The sequence below is a fragment of the Leucopleurus acutus genome (assembly GCF_964270905.1).
Source record: "Leucopleurus acutus genome assembly, chromosome: 10".
Classification (NCBI taxonomy): domain Eukaryota; kingdom Metazoa; phylum Chordata; class Mammalia; order Artiodactyla; family Delphinidae; genus Leucopleurus; species Leucopleurus acutus.
This window is the reverse complement of record NC_139153.1, coordinates 55,013,123-55,033,907: the sequence shown is the minus strand read 5'-3', so window position 1 is coordinate 55,033,907 and position 20,785 is coordinate 55,013,123. Positions and strand designations below refer to the sequence as shown.

The 20,785-nt window shown below is 37.9% G+C and overlaps 1 protein-coding gene across 1 annotated transcript in view; it reads left to right on the top strand.

Annotated features, from left to right (window-relative positions):
• RBMS3 (RNA binding motif single stranded interacting protein 3) overlaps positions 1 to 20,785 on the top strand; it is a gene marked incomplete at its 3' end in the record, with an annotated part of 695,122 nt that overhangs the window by 643,380 nt on the left and 30,957 nt on the right. Inside the window, exons 9-11 of the mRNA XM_082848397.1 lie at positions 3,971 to 4,061; positions 4,444 to 4,554; positions 11,518 to 11,565. Of these exons, the coding sequence (XP_082704523.1) occupies positions 3,971 to 4,061; positions 4,444 to 4,554; positions 11,518 to 11,565 (250 nt within the window). The remainder of the gene's footprint in view (positions 1 to 3,970; positions 4,062 to 4,443; positions 4,555 to 11,517; positions 11,566 to 20,785) is intronic.

Genomic DNA, 20,785 nt, shown 5'->3' with positions numbered 1-20,785 from the left:
GGTGATATTTCTTTTCCTTTTTTTCACTTATGTTATAATTTTCCTACCTTTTATTAATACTTTTACATTTCTGTGATTTCAGATTCAAGGCTCCCTAAGATTCCATACAGGAAGGAATTTTAAATGTGCTCCAACACAAGCACACTGATCAAAAAGAAACATGTCAGATCATCAGACTGAGGCCTGAATTACTCAGATAATCACCCCATTTCAGCTCGTCAGAAATGCAGGCTTGACCTCTTTGCATTTTTAAACAAAATGTAATATAATTACTACACAAAGGCTCATACCCTATCACAAGATTGGTTTAAAACAAATAATTGAGAAACAGTATAAATAAAGTAAGACCAAGTATTTGTAGCACTGGCTTATACAATAGCCGTTTATAGACAGAGCACACGTCTCAAATTTAGGGGGCATCAGAATCATTTGGAGAGTTTATTTTATTTTATTTTATTTTGGAAATTCAATGACAATTTTACATTTTTAATAAAGGCTCAGAAATATTATTGCAGAGCAGGTGGTACAGAAAACTGTGGTCAAATTTGACATTCGTTAATAATTGAAGTGTGGAACGTGACAGGTGAAAATTGATATTGATTTCTCTCCTCTAATATTTGGAAGAGTTCTAAAAGGTAAATAAAATGAGATAACAAGACATATCAAGTCTCACTGATTTCTTTGATCACCTCCTCCCCACATATCACTCCTTCACCTACCATGTTTTGAATAATTCAATGCCCATAGTCTTTCCAGTTCAGTGCATTATAAAACACACTCAAGCTGGTGGAGAGTTTATTAAAACACAGATTCCAATGCCCGAAGCCCAGAGAGTCGAATTTAAATTCTTGATCTTATTTGGAGTGGCACTGGCCTAGAATATTGACATTCACAGGAACATTCATACAGGTAATTCTCATTGTGGTCCATATCATGGCATTAATGTAGGTTTTAAACCAGCTGTGTGTGTTCTTGATGGGAGAGAGCCTTGCTGGTGTTTTCCCCAATTTGCCAATGATCCTATATTTCTGTTAGAAAATTAAAATATCAGTGAACTCTCCTAGACTTAAAATTTCTTTCAAATATTGGCAGGAGGTTAACAACACAGATGCTTTTGTGGCCTTAGGTCAGATATATTTATTCCACATCAATGATCTTTGGAAACTTTATCCAAAATCCTGTTGAAATTGTTTATTTCAGAATTAGGGCAAACGGCTCCACCCTATGACACTTGAGTGTGAACAGCTTTGTTTTGCAGAGGCCGTGGCTAAAACAGACCAGGCAGTCCCATCCGCTGTCTGGTCATTGTGCTTTTTAGTGGAATTACAGCATGTTACAGTATTTTTCTTTGCAGCTTAAACATTGAGCAAACCCAGACATCCAGAGATGCTAAAATGAAAAATCTGCTTCCTCTTGCTTTGCCATTTGCCAAGCAAACTCCGTCAGACAGCACATTCTATACCTTTTGAGTAAATGAAATTACCCTTAATGTGTTGGCAACATCTGTCACAAAACACTCTTCAGTCTATGGCTTAAATGCATCGGATAGGAAGGGATTTAATGAGGCACGATTATAATTTTGCCTTAACAACCATAGATTTTTCTCTTCCTTTGTTGTTATTTTTTCTTTCTTTTTTCTCTCCCCCACACTTTTTCATGTCTCACACAATACAAAAGAGATTCTGTAGCTGAATTGCAATTGATGAACACAGTGACTGGCAAAGCCCAGTCTTTGTTGTAGATAACCAGCACTTCAAACTCCCTAAGTTGTCTGTCCCTGGTAAAGCGCCATCAAGACAGTGTGTTTCCCCAAGGGGTTCCTGTCTGCTATTTCCAACTTACTGCTTGTAAGTTTCTTCCATCCCTTGAGATTCTTAAGAAATGTATGATCTTAATCATTTGTTGGAATCCTGTGTTTCTTGAACATTTTTACTAAATTCGAATAAGAATGTATGACCTGATGTGTCCTCCCCCAAGAAGCCTTATTTCGTTGTTCATTTTATTTGCAGTAGCTGGCCTGGTTAGGAATGTTTCTCTTACATTGTCTTCCGTGCCTAGCTTTGCTATTTCCAATTCTAAATGATGACACATCCCTCCCCCCACCACACACACACACACACACACACACTCTTCCCTTTGATTGTCAGGTTTCTGGTTTATACACAGAAGCAGTGTTCACTCTGTGGCATCTGTAATCAAATGAGTCCCCAAGCACTTTCCATGAAAAAGATTCTCTAAAGAGACCAGACGATCCTTCCGAAATTAATTCCAAATGCAGACATTCAATCCTTCTATACTTACCATGCATGGATTTTGATTTATCTGTCTGTCACAGGCTCACCTTATCTCACTTACGTGTTGCCACCCCCAAAAAAGACTTAAGACTACCTCTCACACTGCTGGGGAGTGAGGTCACCCCTAGGGCATTGCGAAGAAAGTTTCCTGGCCAAACACAATTTGGTCTTTATCTCTGATATATGATGAACAATTCTTTATGTGACTAGGGCAATCTGATTAGAATTGTGGGGTTTCCGGGACTGTCACAAGTTAGCTGTGTGTCAGAACCTCTAGGGGTAAATATTCTAAGAAGATAGCCTAAATCTCAAGTTCAAGAAGAGTATTGAAGTCTTGCACCTGCTAAGGATTAGAATGTTGTGAAAGTGCCACATTTTGGCTAAAAAAAGAATGCTTCAGAACTTCTGTCTTAACTCTGAGATTATTCTATCGTTTATCCCTAAGTGATTTAAGAAGCGTCTCAGTTCTTCTCAAAGTATTTACCGCTAGTTTGATATGACAAATACCTGAAATAAAGGCTAGTAATTTTTTTCTTTTTTTTTTAAGGAAAAAGTAAAGATGCCTTTGTTAAATTCAGGCAGCCGGAAGAAAAAGTGTTGTGTCTCTGAATTATAATTAAGTAAAAGCTTATCATGTCTCTCATTTGAGAAGCATTCTGATGAATGACAGTTTATGGAAGCATCAAGAAATTCAAGCAGTGCAAATGCACAACTATGTCTATTTACAAGCTACAGATTATAAAATAACATATGTGTTTTGATTGATTCTAGCTCAAAAGTCCAAACGTCTTTGAGGACAAAGCTAGCTCTGTATATCAATCATTTACAAATATATGGTTCAGTTTCTATTTTCCTTCCGTATTGATGAGGTAGAGCCCACAAGGAAGGCTGAGTGACAGCCTGATCTTTTAACAGGTACAGTCAGGGAGCTGGATTTGGATAATAGCACGAGAAACTGATATCCTGAGCTAAGGCATTTTAGGACATATTTGCTTGTGGGTAATTAGTTTGGGTGCCGAGATCCTTCCATCCACATGAATCTGACTTATTTTTTTTTCTTCAAAATGTTCATTTATATGAAAAAAGTCACATAGAAAAATAATGTTTACAGAAAAAAATAGCATTCAGATTCATAATCATTTTTCTACCACTGGGTATTTAAATGAGCTTCTGCCTTTATTACTATCTTTAAAATAAAGCACTGGAATTATACAGTCTCAAAGATTCCATCCAACTCTAGCTTTTCAATTAAAAAAAAAAATCTTTCCATTCTCTAAGTTAGTCAATTAAGGTGGAATAGTAGGATAGTGGAAAGGACAAGGAAGGGAAGGGTAGTATGGCCTGGCTCCAGGCTTCATGGGCCATGTGACACTTTGTATATGGAAAGGATTTTTTTTATGTCTATTATTTCTTGCATTTCCAACAGTTATGATAAATCAAAAAGCATATTCTAGAAGTGGGCCTTTCCATGATGAAACACTTGATATTTTTGCATTTAAAAAAATTTCAGTGCTGTTTCATTTGACCAGCGTTTAGCAGAGTTTAGTATCCTCTAGGCTTGTGTCAAAAGCACAGATAGAAAGAAAGTAGGTCAAAAGATTAGGAGGAAAAAATATGGGAAATAGTAGCTTTGATTTTTATAATATTTGTGTTAGATTTTAATATGTCCTTTAAAGGTATCCCGTCAAGAAACCCATCTGGACCAGAATTATCTCCCTGAGGGAAGGTTGTATTAAGGTGATCAAGAATTATCTGTATCAATCCTGGGTAAATGACAAAAACGAAAGTTTTACTCAATATCAAGAACAATTAGAGAATTTCCATAGTATTTATATTTTTCAGTCAGAGAAGTTTGTATGTAGAACAGTGAGAGAGGATATATCTGATGTCTTAGAATACATTCTACATTGAATATTGGAAGTATAAATGACAATGACAGATAAATCACATCAGAGATAAAGTCGCTAATGTTACATATTTAGACAGGCACAAAATGAAATGAATGGATGTAAACATCACACATGGCTCAAGTTAGCCTTTTTAGTGAGAAGTAAGCACGTATGATGTTAACACAGCCACTGTGTTTATTTTTTTAAAGTTTCCTTCATTGTGGAACATGTTTTCAGTTGGACGTTGTGTGTGCTTATAGGGTGCTGTGATTACGCCAACAATGGACCATCCTATGTCAATGCAGCCAGCAAACATGATGGGCCCCTTGACACAACAGATGAATCACCTTTCGTTGGGCACAACAGGAACGGTGAGTTGAAGAGTTTGTTTCCTTTTGTTTTCTTGGACTTCATCAATATAAGGTGCAATACTCGCTGTTCTTACTGACATCATCAGCAGAACTGGTTCTGCACCACTGACTAACATGCCTTTTAGGTCCCACTGTGAATAAACTGCCCTCTGCATGCACAGTTCCAGGGCACATTTACTCGCATTGACAAGGCTGAAGGTTCTACTGCGTTGCATTTAAATTTGTGTTACTTCTGGTTCCTATGATGCAGTGCACCAGGTGTGTCTGTTTTAGACCTTGTAACTTAATACACTTGAGCCTAGTTTTTCTTTCCCAGATATTTACCACTTCAGCTCACAGCATCCCCAGGTTATTCACAAGAGAGGGGCCAACCTTGATTATGACTAATATGCAGGGCTTTTTATTTACTTTCAATGTTTAAAGTAATGAAAAGTAATTGAGAACCTCACATAATCAACTTATTCTAATCTTTCTTTTGAATATGTCAACATAGATGATGTTCAAAAAAGGAAAGGAATCTAATGTACCTGATTTTTTTAATAGGTAGGGATGTTTTTGATTAGCCATTATTTTTCCTTAGGGCACAAAAGTATATTCAAAAATGCCCATTGCAGCCTTGCTTTTATATCAACAAGGCAGTTGAAATCATTGGCAAACCTTTGTTTTTTAAAAAATCTTTTCAAAGACAGTTCCCCAAATGGTCAGGAGGGCAAATGTCAAATACAACATGGAATACTGCAACTTTATTATAGATAACAATGAAAAATGTCAAAACCAATATCCTATGCAACAGTTTTTATTTTTCATAAATGTTAATGAAGATAATTTTGTCATTTTTAAAGATGGAGAGAGGAAAACATGTATCTTCTTCTGAGTGAGACAGCTTTAATACTATAGAAAGCCTGATGGAGCCCTATTGCTTCTGTCTGTCCTTAGGAAGATAACATCTCCTGATCTCAATGCCCCTCTCCATCCAGTTGAAGTAATGAACATGGAGATCTGTGGGACCCCTTCAACCATATGCCTCTATGACTTTATGCCTATATGTCTCATAGTCACCACTACTGTGATTCTTCTCAGTTATGCTGGCAACATCTCCAAACATCTAAGTACACTAGGTACATTAGCTGTATATTGGAGATTTTACCTTAAAGCAATGGCTTGCTTGCTACATAGATGTGTTGACTCACAGGCTTTTGAGGATTTCAGACGTTTCTGACATGTCCACTGAGGTCTCAGTAATCTGCTCTAAATAGGAGGAAAGTCTGTATACCTAGTGGAAAGAGTCCCATTGTTTCAATAAAGAAATTTAGTTTTATGAACATAAACAAAGTACCCATCTAGAAGGCCTCAGTTGCTGAACCTATCAAAAGCATTTGATGATACCTGTGTGTCTGAAAGCTTAGACTAGATCAAATGATTCTTTAGGTCTCTGAACTAGACTTTTAAAAGTCATGTCTAAGACTACGTTTAATTTTACAGTGTGGTACAGCTAATTTTCATTAGAATTTGAAGATACTATTTCTATAGCTTTTAGTAATGTGTGAAGATTATCTGTAGTCACTTTTCTCATTTATTAATAAAGCAGATCCCAGGACAATATTGGAAGGCTTGAAGTTTCTCATGTCCCACTACTGATTTCCCTTTATATCTGCTTTCCCCTACTTAAATGATCACAAATTATGAATAACTGAAGTAATGCACTTTTACTGTATTGAATGACAAATTGTAATCCGATAAAGGAGGGAGTTGTAAGGCAAAGCATAAAAAGAAACACTTTATAAATTCTACTCATTTGAATCAAAAGCAAAGCCAGCTGACTCACTGAAATTCAAATTTGGAGGAAACTAGGAGAAATATGACCTAAGTTCATTGAGAATATGACTGAATCCTTTAAGAAATTGAAAAATAAGCTCAATTATATAGAACAGTGTCAGAAGTACAATACTTATTGATTCAATAATGTCTATTATGACTAGTGTTTGAGTATTTTCAAAAAGGATACGTTTATACAAGACCACAATTTTTGCCCAGCTGGTAATAGCCAAATTATTCAATAATGATATATCCCCTTTTCTTTCTCAGAAAGCAAAAGTTTTAAGCATGTGGCTTATATTTAACATCAAATTTCTTTTAGCTTTTTTAAAAATTATTTTCCTCCTTCACATTTGTACTAATGCTTAAAAACATTATAAGCTTTATGTAAATTGATGTTTTGCAAAGGTTTAAAGTTTCATAAGGTTCTGAAAAGGCAGAGAGAAAACAGTATTAATTTTTAGACGTATTCAACAAAATATCACTGACAATGTTGAGTGTCCAGCAGGAAGTTATACTTTTTTCTTAAACTGTCACTCTTACACTTTGATATAATATCATAGATTCATTTTATCTGAATTTTTGATTGGCATTTGGAGTGGCTCTTATTGATTCTTTTGACTCTTTTAATCAGATTTCACCACCTTATTACATCTTTTCAACACACTTTATCCATTGCTGGGAAGGTGGCCTGGTATCATGGAAAGAACAGTGGGTGTTGAATTTGAGTTTAAAGCCTGGTTCTGCCCCCTTATTAGCTGTGCATGTTTAGGCAGGTTACTTGACCTCTCTGAACTTTTATTTCCTCTTTTGCAAAGTGGGAAAAGTAATGTTTATATCCCAGGGGTGTTGTGAGCGTTAATGGCATGAGATACGGAAAACTTCCAGTTTTTCAAGATAAACTACTTGGATTTTAATGGGAAATCTCCCTATGTTTGAATATTGGACCCAATTTTCCTAAGAGCCGTCAGTTTGTGACTCCTCCCCAAGGTTTTCCTGGTCCTCCTCTGATCTCTCTGGCCATTGCTTCTTTTCTTTCTTAGGCTGCTAAATAAGTTTGTAAACTTACTTCTCATTCATATATCATTTCCTTAACAAGCTCCTCCACTTCGATGGTTTTGAACTCTGCCTTCTATGACGAAGACTCTTATATCTGAGTCCTCAGGGCTAACCTTGTCTTAGAATTTTAGACCATTTTAGAATTTTAGTCATTTGTCCAACCACTTGCTAAATATTTCCACGTGACTCTCCCTCTGACATCTCAAAGTCAACATGACCCAAACTAATCTCATGAGCTTCCCAAGCTTTCTCCCCACTGACCCTTCCTCTTATAGGGTCCTGCTCCTGTCCCCTCTCAAGCTGAACCCACCACCACTCACCGGGGGAGTCCAACACTACACTTAGGACCCAGTGTAGACCCTTTCCTTCTCAAGTCCCACCACATACAGTTACTATTCAAGTCCCATAGACATCTGTCAAATACATCCCTTCCTTCATATTCTAGAGTCTCTGCCCTGGGCCTTGTTTGATTAACTGTAATAGTCCCCTAACTGTTCTTCCTGTTTCCCACCTCAATTTACTCCAGTCTGTTCCCAGCCATATTGCCACAGCCAGTCAATCTAAAACTCTCCGACCACGTCTCTCTCCTACTATAATTTTCCAGAGGCTTTCAGACATCTGAGCTCACTGAAATTCTGCACAACAAGGTGTGAACAGTGACAAGTCAAGATTAAGACAGGAACCTCAAGTCCAGAAATAGTTTCCAGGGGCAGAGCAGAGAGATCCTGGGAGTAACCAAAGTAAGCAGGATTCAGGGCCAATGGGACCTGGAGCTAGATTAGAATTTTCCATCTTCAGAAGGGGTGCCTTAGGCCATACGCTATGTCCTGCTTTCTTTTCTAAGATCCCTGAGTAAAGGAAGTGTACTGAGCCAAAGCCTCTTTTTCATCTTCATAAAATTAGATGTATTTGGTCCCCCATGACCCCACATTTTGAAAGGGATGCCTTGTAGGTTAATTAACCATTCTTTGCCACCTCAAATGTTTATCGTTCGATTCTTTGCCTATTTTTAAGCTGGACAGAATCTGCAGCGCTTAAAAGAAATGAATTTTATGCAAGCAGTATAACGGTTTTATTCCAGGGCTCTGCTGACCTTGAAGAAGTATCTAGCTTTTCTGCTTTTGTTTATTTTTTGTCACAGGATTCCCTCAAGGACCAAAGCCCTATTATCCGTAATTTCTTATCAGTCTATTGTAAGCTTTAGCAGAAACCATTGGGGATTTTACTGTGTTATGAGAACCTCCAAATTGCATGACAATCTGGTTTTACAAGTTTCTTATCTCCTTTTCATTTGTTCAGTTGGTGGTCACCAGTGGCTTACAATGTCACCAGAATCTGTGGAAAGAAATAAAAAGTTTTTGTTCTGCAGCCTCCTTATCTGCAGTTCTGTTTGTGTCTCCAGACCACTGGTGATTTGTGACATCATTGGATTCTGGTGGTGTAACCTAGCCGCTCACAGAGATAATCTTGTAATTGTTCTTGACTTGTTCAACATAGTTCTCTCACAGTTTTCAGTGGCACCATCCCTCCTGTATTGCTTTGAAATTCTGATGGTATCAGGTGAAAATCCTGAATTATTCATTTTGCTTAGAGATTGTCTACTTTCAACTATTATCCAGGAATATAAGTATTAAGACAGAGTGATAAAAACCAATACACGATGTTAAATGGACTCATGATTAGGAAACAGTATCATAAATTCATAAGTGGTCATGAGTACATCTCCTGAAATGTTTTCTCAGGAAAAAGTATCAATCAATTAAAAATGGTTAAATACAAGAAAGAAAATATAGATGAAAGGGAAGAGTTTTTTAAAATTTATTTAGTCTTGTTGTAAGATAAGTGAATTTTTGAAGTTAGTACAATATATACAATAAACAAGTAGGCATTAAGTGAAAGTCTAGTATTATGAAAGTTTATTTGCAAATAGTAAGCTTTTGCTGTTTAAAAACTAGATTCTGAATTCCAATAAATTAGCAAAAAATACAAAAGTACCGATGTATAAAATGCCAAAGAAATGAACAGATAGTTGATAAAGGAGGAAATAGAAAGCCAAAAAACATGAAAAATGATCAACTTAACAGTAAGTCTAATACAGACACACACATATAACCCATTAAATAAAGTTATTAAAATAATACACATTGCTGACGAAGGTGTGGGGAGATATACATTCTCAAGCATGGATAGTGTGATGGTAGGAATCCAAATTTGTGAAAGTGTCAGCTGGATAGCAGGGTGGGCCTGAAAGACCTTTCAAAAATAGCTCTATTCCCCGACCAAATAGTTGTAGTTTTGAAGACCTATTCTCTGGAAATGTTCTAGAATAACAGAAAATATATCTTAAAAATATTCAGCCCAGTGTTCTTTATAATGTCTAATAAGGAAGATTAAATAAATCATAATCCATCCATAAACTAGAATGTAATGCAGCATGAAGTTATAAGTGTATAAAATAATTAGGAAGGGATTTACTATTATGTTAAATCAAAAGAGCAGGATGTAAATTTGCATGTGTGAAGTTCGTATCAACTATGAAAAAATATTTATGAAATAAGGCTATAACAAGTACAAACAAGTGTGATGGTTTCTAGATGATGGGATTAGGGATAATTTCTATATTAATCATGATACTTTTCTACAGTCTCTAAGAATTCAACAATGAGCATGATTTTTTATAAATTCTAAAATGTTATAAATATATTCTTGGAAAATGACTAGTGTCACAGTCTTGTTTGTTTGTAGTAATAATGTGTGCTTAGTTTTTTAAAAGATAATCAGAGTTACTACCAGTATTAATAAAATATTTGGAGACCCCTTGAAAATGATTTTATATATTCTAGATTTGGGGATTATAATCAAGTCACTAGTTCACATACCTGTTCTGAGAAACAGAATAACTCATGCCTAAGGTTTACTTGCATTTGAATCTTTGATCAATGCTTGCTTGGCTGGCCTTGCATTGTTCAAGTTCTAATCTGTCTTTTCACACACCATTCACTCATGGGAGAGTGATCAACATTGTCCTTTTGTGGCAAGGAGATGAAACGGATAAATTTGTGATAGTCCAAATTAAGTTACCAAGTAGGTGGACAAGTGAAGTTTGAGGTTTTAGGTTTTAAAATGGAATAATGATCATATGAATGGAATGAGGGTCATGCAAAAGCATCCTTTTAACCATGTTTGGGCAGTTTATTTGAATATGAGCAATACCCGGTCCCTTTTACACAGTTTACCCTCCAAGGGGAGCTGGAGAAATTAGAACTTTCCATTTTTAGAAGTGGGGCCATGTCCCACTTTCCTTTGTAAGATCCCTGGCTAAAGAAATGATATTAAGCCAAAGCCTCTTTTTCATCTTTAAAAAAGCAGTTATATTTGGTCCCACATCACCCCAACTTTTGAAATGGTTGTCATGTTGTTTAATTAACCTCAGTCTACAATTTGCCACCTCCAGTTTTATGACACTTTGGAAAAAGACAGCAGCCATCTGTTGAATATATTCTGTTCTATTGATCTGTGTCCTCACGATACCAGCACATGAAGCTCCTTGGCCTCGACCACTGGGGACAGAGCCCAAGATGAGTGGTCAATAACAAAATTCTAGCTTCAAAACATGTCAGCCTCCATAGAATTTGGGAATGTGCAAATTTTTCATTTATCTCTTTTGAAATTGTAGTTATTTCTTTTGTTCTCCAGGACTGGGGCTTCATATTGCACTTTGGTCCCCTTCCTGACGGGCCACTTTGTAGAACTTTTGTGTCAGCCAAAGAGGGTGCATATTGCAAGTTGATGACCCAAGGGAGGGACCAAAGTTATGAAAGATGAGGAAGATGACAATACTCTGGGACAGATGATGCTGTCCTCGCAGGTCACACGACGCCTAACGACACGTCCAGAGTGGTGGTTGTGGGGACCGTTGTGTCAACTGTCAACTGTCAAGGGGTCAGAGTGCCTCCTTGAGTGCTTGAAGGCAGGAGCCTTAGGTACCATGTGACATACAGTGGGCACTTCCACGTTTTAGAGCTAAAATTCTATTTTATTTTCTTTTGTACTTCATTGCATTCTTTCTCATGCTCTTTTCATTCAAAGATTCAGTCCCAAGACAGGATTATGATACTCCACCAGCTGTTGTGTCAGGTAGGAAAATTCTAATTCCTTTAAGACTTGATTGGATGGGAGAGAGGGAGCTTGCCTGGTTTTTCTCCAAAACTCTTTAAAGCAGTGATTCTCAAACAGTGATTCTAAGCAGGCATTTCAATTTCAGTTCCGGGGTGGGGGGTTAGCATATGTGGTTCAAAAAAGGATATTTAATATTCCAATCCAGTTTTGTGTATGGAAAATAAATATGTTGCTTTTGAAATAAAAAGTAAAAGCTCAAAGACTTTTGGTCTATGAAGGATACACAGAAAATTGAGTCTATGTTCTGTGTATCAGTAATTCTTAGTGTTGGAGCGTTCATTAGACTTTCTGGGAAATTGGAGAAGGATACTTGTGTTTATCAAAAGAGGGCACAGATGAATAAAAGTAGTTTGAGAAGCACTGCTTTAGAGACCGGAATTCCTCTGAAATCAGAAAATCATCCCATTTTGCTTGCTCAGCACCCACTATAGTGTCTGACACATAGTAGGTACTCGATATAATTGTTGAATGAATCAAAACTTCAAATTTGTTCCAAAAATGGTGTTTTGGATATTGAAAGAAAATCTGCCAATGTTCCATTTGTACAACAAAGTGGCAGAGGTTGATTTGAGAATTCGTTAGTGTCTCGAGCATTTTAATTAGCAATATTGAAGTAGTTTCATAAAATCCTGTGGTGCAGTTTGTCACAGAGTATACATATGTGAAGACATGAGTTTTAATTTTGAACAGCACAGATCTTCTTGTGCTTTCATCTTGATTTTGCATTTTGGTTTCTTGCAAAGAGGAAAATGGGCACAAGTTTTCATTTTTGTTGATTTTAACTAAATAAAATACTGGCAGCATGAAGGGCTTTGAACTCTTTAATCCTTTGATGTGTCAGATGATGAGGACATAAAATCTAAACCAAGAAAGGGCACTGGAGAGAGAGCGAGAGACAAAGGCCAGAAACAGAATGGGAGAGCCCAGAGAGCAGCAGAGTCTGGCAACTGAATGGTGGTTTTCAAGCAGAGAACATCATGTTCTTGGCCACCTGGTTTGCTTGACCCAGCATATTCAGGGTAATCCTTTTCTCATGTCTTGTGGACTTGTTTAATTATGCTCATGGCTGAATATTCCTCTTAGAAGTTCAGTTGAGAAGCAATGAGTTAGCTTTCAGCTGTGAAGTTACTTTGGTCCTCCTGGAAATCTCTATAAGTTGTCATTAATGAAAATACCACTTATCTTTCCCTAAAGTGTATTACCTGTCATATCTTCATGTGCCTGTTTTATTTAGGATATGGGACCCCTGGGAAGATGCTTTCTCTAACGTATGTAGCCTTTACTTTGTTTACCGTGTGGCATCTTTAACAAGAGGCATCTACTCTTAATAATTTGCCAGTATTGATAATAATGAAAGACACAAAATGGAACTTTCCTTCAACTAGGTTTTCTGATTTCACTTTCAAAAACACAATGGAAAAATCAATGAAAACATCAAAAGCACTTACTAGATGTGTGTCATGGGTCAGGCTCTACACAAATCAATTGTGGCAGAACATCTGGAGGCAAATCTGGACTCAGAGTTCCCACCTAATTCCATAGTCAGGCGCCACTGAGAGTCCTTGAGCAGAGAAATGACTTGATCAAAGCAGTGCTTTGAGAAACTTAATCTGGCAGTTTGGTGTGTGCTTGAGGAATAAGACACAGTAATTACGTAGAACATTTAGAAAGCTCAGATATGATATCACTAAACTAAAATAAGTGCTAAGACCCCAGTGAAATACAAAGGGACTAAAATAGAAGTGACAGGAAAAATAACACTTTGGGAGATTTTACAGTTGTCTTCCCCTTACAAGATTGGGTTGGTGGTTTGACATCTTATAAATTTGCACAGACTTCTTTGGCCTCTTTAGTCCATCTCTAAATGAAAATAGACTTGCCTTCCTAATATGTTTGTGACTTATCTGGTGGGCACAACTTGAATGACACTTGAAAAGGTAACATATCCTTTGCCAAACGCTTGATCAGATCAGGAAAGAGAAACAGGCATAAGGTATTGTGATATCCTCTTCTCATGTCTCCCAATATGCCAGTGTTGGACAACTCCAATAGTAATCGATTCTTGGCCATTGTAGGAGCCAACTAAACTGCCAAGATGTATCAGAGTTTGAGATATCTCCGTGGTAATATACAGAAACAAAACCCAACCTAATTCTGTTCGATCAATATATCAAACATTTTTTGACCACCCTCTGAGTGCTGGGCACAACACTGAAGTACTAGGGATACAAAGATGAATAGAAAATGGACCATTGGTTAAAAAAAATATATGATGGTCTAAATTAATGTTGTTGTTGTTGATGATGATGATGTTGAAATGTATAAAGTATGGAGGAACTAAAATTTAGAATCTACAATGAAGATTGGGAACCCTCAGGAATAAAGTGAATTCTGAGCTTGATGTGGAAGGATGAATATGAGTTTACCAGTTGGACAAGAGTGGGAAATGTACATGAGGTGAATGGGACAGGAAATGAAATTCTATGGGGTGATTAGATGACAGCAAGTTATTTGGTATTCTTGGGGCAAAACATCACGATGGCAGACACTGAAGGTGATCTCAGGGTAATCAGGGTAAATCTGATTTTAGGCAAGAACTCTTTCCTCTTTGAGCCACATGCCACCTTGTTCTTTTAGTTATTCAAATAGTATTTATTGGGAGCACACTTTGTGACAATCACTGTGTCGGGTGCTAGGGATACAACTTCCTTCTAAGAACTTAGGGTCCAATTAGGAAGTTAGGCACAAGCAAGAGATTACAAGTTTGTAAAGTCTTCAATAAGATGCCTGAGTTCAGAATCTACTGTGTCACTCACTAGTTGTGGAACCTTGGGAAAATTATGTAACTTCTCTGTAGCTTGGATTATTTATCTGAGGAAATATTAATTACCTCGTAAGGTGTTGTGAGCATTAGATGAGTTAAGATATGTAGCCTGCTTAGCACAGGTTCTGGCATCAAATAAGTGCTCAAATGTTATTAGCAACAGCTATGCTAATCATCCTTGTTACAAGGTGCTATAGGGACACAAAGAGAAAAGTGACCCACGGTAGGAGTCAGAGAAAGTGGAAGAAACCTCTGAATGGAGACATAAGGACACATGGGAATTAGCCACGTGAAAAATAAGATGGAGGGGGGAGTTTCAGACTAACAGGGCAGCATGTACAAAGCTCATGGGTAGCAGGATATGGCAAATTCGGGGAACTACAGATGGTTCAGTAGGACAGGGATGCATAAAGAGAGATGAGAGTAGAGAAAATGATCCTGGACAAATAAGGTGGAGCAATGTCACCAGCTATGGTAGCTGGGACTCCATCCTGCTGGCAATAGATGTAAACTAAAAAGTTTAAGTTGGTCACTCTGGATATAGGTGGAGAATGCATTGGAGAGAGACAGAACTGGAAAACAGGGACCAGGACTCAGGAGTCCAAGCACAAAATCAAGTTGACATGTGCCCAAGGTGTGCAAATAAGAATGGAGAGTTAACAAATTTGACAAATTTGAAAGAGGTAGAATACACAGGACTTAGTAACTCACTGGATGTCAGAGTAGAAGGAGAGGAAAGAGTTAAAGGTAGCTCTTAAGTTCCTAGCACTCAATGGCCTGAGGTATCATTTGCTGAGCTCTGAACCAGAGGAAAGAGAATTAAATTTGGCAGGAAAGAGTTTGAGTGCAGTGTTGTACACGTTGAGTTTGAGATGTCTGTGAGGCATCCAAATAGAGATAATCAATAAATATTTGGATGTCTGTTTCTGGAGCTCATAAGACAGCTCTTAGGTAGAAATGGATTTTGGAGTCATCATCATGGAATTAACTCATGTCACCCAGAAAATGTGCTTCAAGTGAAGAGAAGTAGGCCGATCCTTGAAATAAAGAATGGGCAGAAAAAGGAACCTAAAGTAAAGATTGGAAAAGATAACTATAGACATAAAAGGAAAATCAAGAGTGTGACGTTTCCAAAGACACCAAAGCAAGAGAGGGTTTCAAGAGAGGCCAGTCTGTTAAGATGAGTTTTGAAAAGAAGCCATTGGATTTCGTGACACAGAGGTCACTAGCCACTCTGATAGGGTCGTTTTAGGGGGAAGAGCAAGACAGTGAATGTCCTATGACAAAGTGGATGTAAAAAGTGTCATACCTAACAAAATTGGCTTTGAAGAGGAGAGACGATAATAACAGAAAACGAATGGAGAAGGGAACTGATTGATTGACTAATTTTTTTTTTAAGATGGGAAATGTTTGGTCATAATAGGAAGAAGCCAGGAAGGAGTTCTAATGGTTGAAGATGTAATTCATACAGGGGATGACTGATAGAACAAGGTCATTGAGGAAGCCAGACATCTCCTCTAGGAATGCAGGAGGACAGGAGGAAAGGACAGTGCACCTGCATGTAAGTTTGTAAGCATACGAGTAGGAAGTCAAATGTAGGGTTTCCTACATGATAAATACTTTTTTTGTTTGTTTGTTTTAATTTTTTTAATTGAAGTATAGTTAATTTACAATGTTGTGTTAATTTCTGCTGTACAGTATAATGATTCAGTTACACACACACACACATATATATATACACGTATATATTCATGTATATATACATGTATATCCTGTGATAAAACATCACAGGATATTGAATATAGTTCCCTCTGCTGTACAGTAGGACCTTGCTGTTTATCCATACTATATATACTAGTTTGCATCTGCTAATCCCAACCTCCCAGTCCATCCCTCCCCCCAACCCCCTCCCCCTTGGCAACCACCAGTCTGTTCTCTATGTCTGTGAGTCTGTTTCTGTTTCATAGATAAGTTCATTTGTGTCGTATTTTAGATTCCACATGTAAGTGATATCATATGATATTTGTCTTTCTCTGTCTGACTTACTTCACTTAGTATGATCATCTCTATGATACTACTTGTGTGTGTGTGTGTGTGTGTGTGTGAGAAGTATTAAATGCCATCTTCTGAGAGTGAGTGGGAATGGCATGGTAAGGGACTGAAAGAGAACAGAGATTTGGAAAAAGAAAGCCAACTAGCAATACACAGGAAGCTTGAGGGGCAGCCCTGGGGGGCCATTTGAAGCTACAGACTATAGATTTTTGTTATACCAGTCTGTGAGGATGTTTGATTTTTTACTGTAGTGATCAGTAGCCAAGAAGGCAGTGGATTAATCCAGGGCTAAGGTTTCACTGAGTGGAGTGAGAAAAGGGGCAATGTGTGCTGACATTGGCAAGAGAGTTACCGAGTGACAAACTAGTTTCCAGGATGGATAGAAAAAGAAAAGAAGGCAGTAGAGTGTGGGAGAAAAGGAGAAAGCAAGGAAGATAGAGACTAGAGGTCTCAACGAGGCATACGAAGTGGTCAGAAGTACAATACTTAGATTTAGGAATGTGGATAATGAACTAATATTTCTCAGCAAAGTCAAGGTCATGGGAGCAGATGGCCAAAGTGGACTTGAGGTGAAGGTGATGGAGGTTAAGGAAGTTCATCAATATGAGCATAAGAAGGTGCTATTTCAGTGGGGTATTTTTGTACGTCTAGATTTTGTTTTGTTTTGTTGATTTGTTTTTTGTTTGTTTTTTGCGGTACGCGGGCCTCTCACTGTTGCGGTCTCTCCCGTTGCAGAGCACAGGCTCTGGACGCACAGGCTCAGCAGCCATGGCTCATGGGCCCAGCTGCTCCATGCATGTGGGATCTTCCTGGACCGGGGCACGAACCCGTGTCCCCTGCATCGGCAGGCGGACTCTCAACCACTGCGCCACCAGGGAAGCCCTGTTGATTTGGTTTTTGACACTAATAGATGTGGGCTAATCATCAGGAAGAATGTCCCCAGTAGAGGGGATCACTGATAGAACATATTTCTGGAACATGTTACTGACATGTTACAAGACACTGAAGACTTGACCTCACAGAATGTTTAAGAATCAAGTTTTTTTCTGGAACGTTTGGAATATACATCTAATTAAAGGCAGGAAAGTATATCAGAGTAGTATTTTTCAGAGTGTGATTTGGGTATCACCATGCTACTTGAAGTGCTTTTAGGAGTATAGGAACCAAAACCTTTTATTTTGACTTCAGCAGCTGTAGAGTTACTTTAATGTGAATTTGAATTAAGGTCATCAAATGCATGGCTGAAGATCTCTTTGCTTAGGAGAAGTCTAAGGTGAATAGTTAAACAGTGAATACATTAAAAAAAATAATAATAATTCAGGAAGGATAGAGCTAAGGCCAGAGTGGTGATGTCCAGAGAAAGTGGTTGAGGTTTGGGAGATGGGGGTCTCTGATTTATTTCCTCTCTCCTCTCCAAGTCTCGGCTACACCTTATCCAGCTCATTTCAAGGACAGAAAACAGAAGTCCGGAACTACCCTCCACATTTTCATGCAAAATCACGAGTCTATTCTCTTTTTAGTGTTTCTTTTCCATACAATGATAACTCTTTAAAAGATCCTCCTATTTGAAAATGAAAAGTAAAACATCATTTTTTTTTCTGTTCGTAGTTGGATTTTATGAGAAACATATGAAAACTATAGATAAATGTTGTCAAATGTTTATCTCAGTTGCTTTGAACTTAATTTCCTAGATGGGCATCATGATGAAATCAAGAAAAAGACCACAATGGACAGAGAACAAACTGAAGTAGAACCAAAATTCATTCTCCTTTTCTGAAAACCTTAGAATTCAGAATTTGAATCTGTGTTTGGAAAAACGGAAACAAAGGACCAAAACTACATTGACAGCAACCCATAGAACTTCTGAACATACTTTCATCCTCTGCCATATTCCTTCTACATACTGGCTAAAATAGGTTGAAAAGAGTCAATCTTACCATCAGTACAACTTCAGGACAAGAATGAAGTCTTCACCGTGGTACTTGCCCTGATTCAGACAAAATTCACTGTTAAACTTATGCAGTTTTTCCACATTGTTTTGCTAGTCAATAATATCAGTTTGCATTGGAAAGCCTCCCTACTTTGTTTTTGTTTTTGTGGTACGCGGGCCTCTCACTGTTGTGGCCTCTCCCGTTGCAGAGCACAGGCTCTGGACGCGCAGGCTCAGCGGCCATGGCTCACAGACCCAGCTGCTCCGTGGCATGTGGGATCCTCCAGGACCAGGGCATGAACCCGTGTCCCCCACATCGGCAGGTGGACCCTCAACCACTGCGCCACCAGGGAAGCCCAGCCTCCCTAATTTGGAATCGGTGATGCTCTACCAAAGATTTGGTTGAAACCCATCTTTGTACTAACTCTTCTTGAGTGGGTATTACTTTATAAAACTCTTCCATAATTTGGCAGGGATGAGGGGTGATGTTTAAGCTACTTCAAAGAGCAAAACCATTTTTCAAGTGGGGGGGTGTTTAAGCTACTTCAAACCATTTTTTTAAGCTCTAAACATTAGTTTTCATGGATACCGTGAGCTAATTACAAATGATCTCCATCTCTTAATTAAAAATTAGGTCCATTAGTACCTCCAGTTACCTACAATTAGCCATTAAGTTGTATTTACTATAAAAGACCTGACACAGAGTTATATGTGCTCCCACAAGCCATGCATGAAAATCAGTTTCATTTCTTTGCTCAGATTCTGTGCATCTACTTTGATTACCAAACTGCATTTGTTTAAATGTACTAATTTGTTTGTACATTTGTTTAAATATACTAATTAATTGATTTTTTTCTTTTTAATAAGTTCAATAAGGAGACTTTGTTCTACTTATTATTCATTCATTCAACTAATATTCACTGAGCTCCTAGAGTGCTACAAGGAACCAAGGCTAGATGGTATAAAATAGAGATACATCCCTTGCCTTCAAAGAACATAGATTCTAACAGCAAAGGACAGAGTTACAAAGAACTGTCACAAAACACAGCACGTGACAGATATCCTAAGAGCAGTACACAGAGCGGGACTTTGTACAAGCATTTGACGCACAGGCCTGTCATGCTGTTACTGTGATCCTGCTGGCGCATTTGTATTGTTCACTACGTTACAGAAATGAAGTTTTAAAAGACTAACTGTGGGACCACAATTTTTAGTGCTCTATTCAAGAAACTGTTAACTAAAGAGAACTTATGCACATAGTCTTTTCTGATATCTAAGCATCACTGTTATTTAGCCCAGTTTCTTTTTTCCGGGGTGGAGGTGGAGCAGAGCATGGGATAGGAGGATACAAAATCCTATGCCTTACCTTCTAATCCAGCGATTTTTTTTTTTTTCTGTAAAGGTCCAGAAGTAAATATTTTGGGCTTTGCCAGCCATTGGCTCATGTCACAACTACTCTTGCCTTTCAGGATGAAAGCAGCCACAGACCATGTGTAAATGGATGAACATGGCCACATCCCAATAAAACTTTATTTATAAAACAAGGCAGCAACCAAGATTGGCCTGTGGGGTACAGTTTGCCCACCTCTGCTCTAATCAATGTATTTTCCTAAGTATTCCAAATTAAATACTATTACTGACATTCCTTATAATAAGAGCATGAAGTTCTTTTCCTTTAAAGCTAGCAGTTGTGTGTGTGTTTTTAATTTCATGAAAGGCAGATGAAATGTCAGAAAGGCAGAGGTGGAGAGATGGAAATGAGGACTGAGAGAGACATTTCTTATAGTTTTACTTTGCACAACATGATTGATTGTAGTTCTGAAGTATGAAAACACTTTAAGCATATTTATGTTTTTCATGTGCTCAGCCTATATGCGTTTTCTGGGATGTATCTGTATGTGCCAGCAACAGAGGATTATCAACCAGGAAAATCAATATATATTCTGTTAATATCCCCTTGGCAGCCTTTAGAATTCTGTACTTTTAGCAATTTAGGGAAAAGGTAAAAGATATATCATCTCAATAGATGTGTAGTAAAAATGTATTTTACATCTTTGTCCTTCCACCTGGGCTGGTACTGTTGTTGCTGTTGTGGTTGGTTTGAGTCCACTGAAGTTGTCCTTGATCTGTCAGCGCTAGTGATTCTGTGTTCCCGGGTGACTGCTTTCTCTGAGCATTGTGTTCTGCTTGGCGCACACATCCAATGGAAAGGCAGTATCCACAGTGTCTTCCCTGTGGTAGAATCCTTCAGTGGGTGGCAGCAATGGGCTTAGGGCAGCCATGGCCACCACACACGTGTCCTGAGTACTTCAGTCATCTGTAAAAGGCAGTACCTACGTAAGGGTGACAGAGAAAGAGAGCATTTTCAAGAC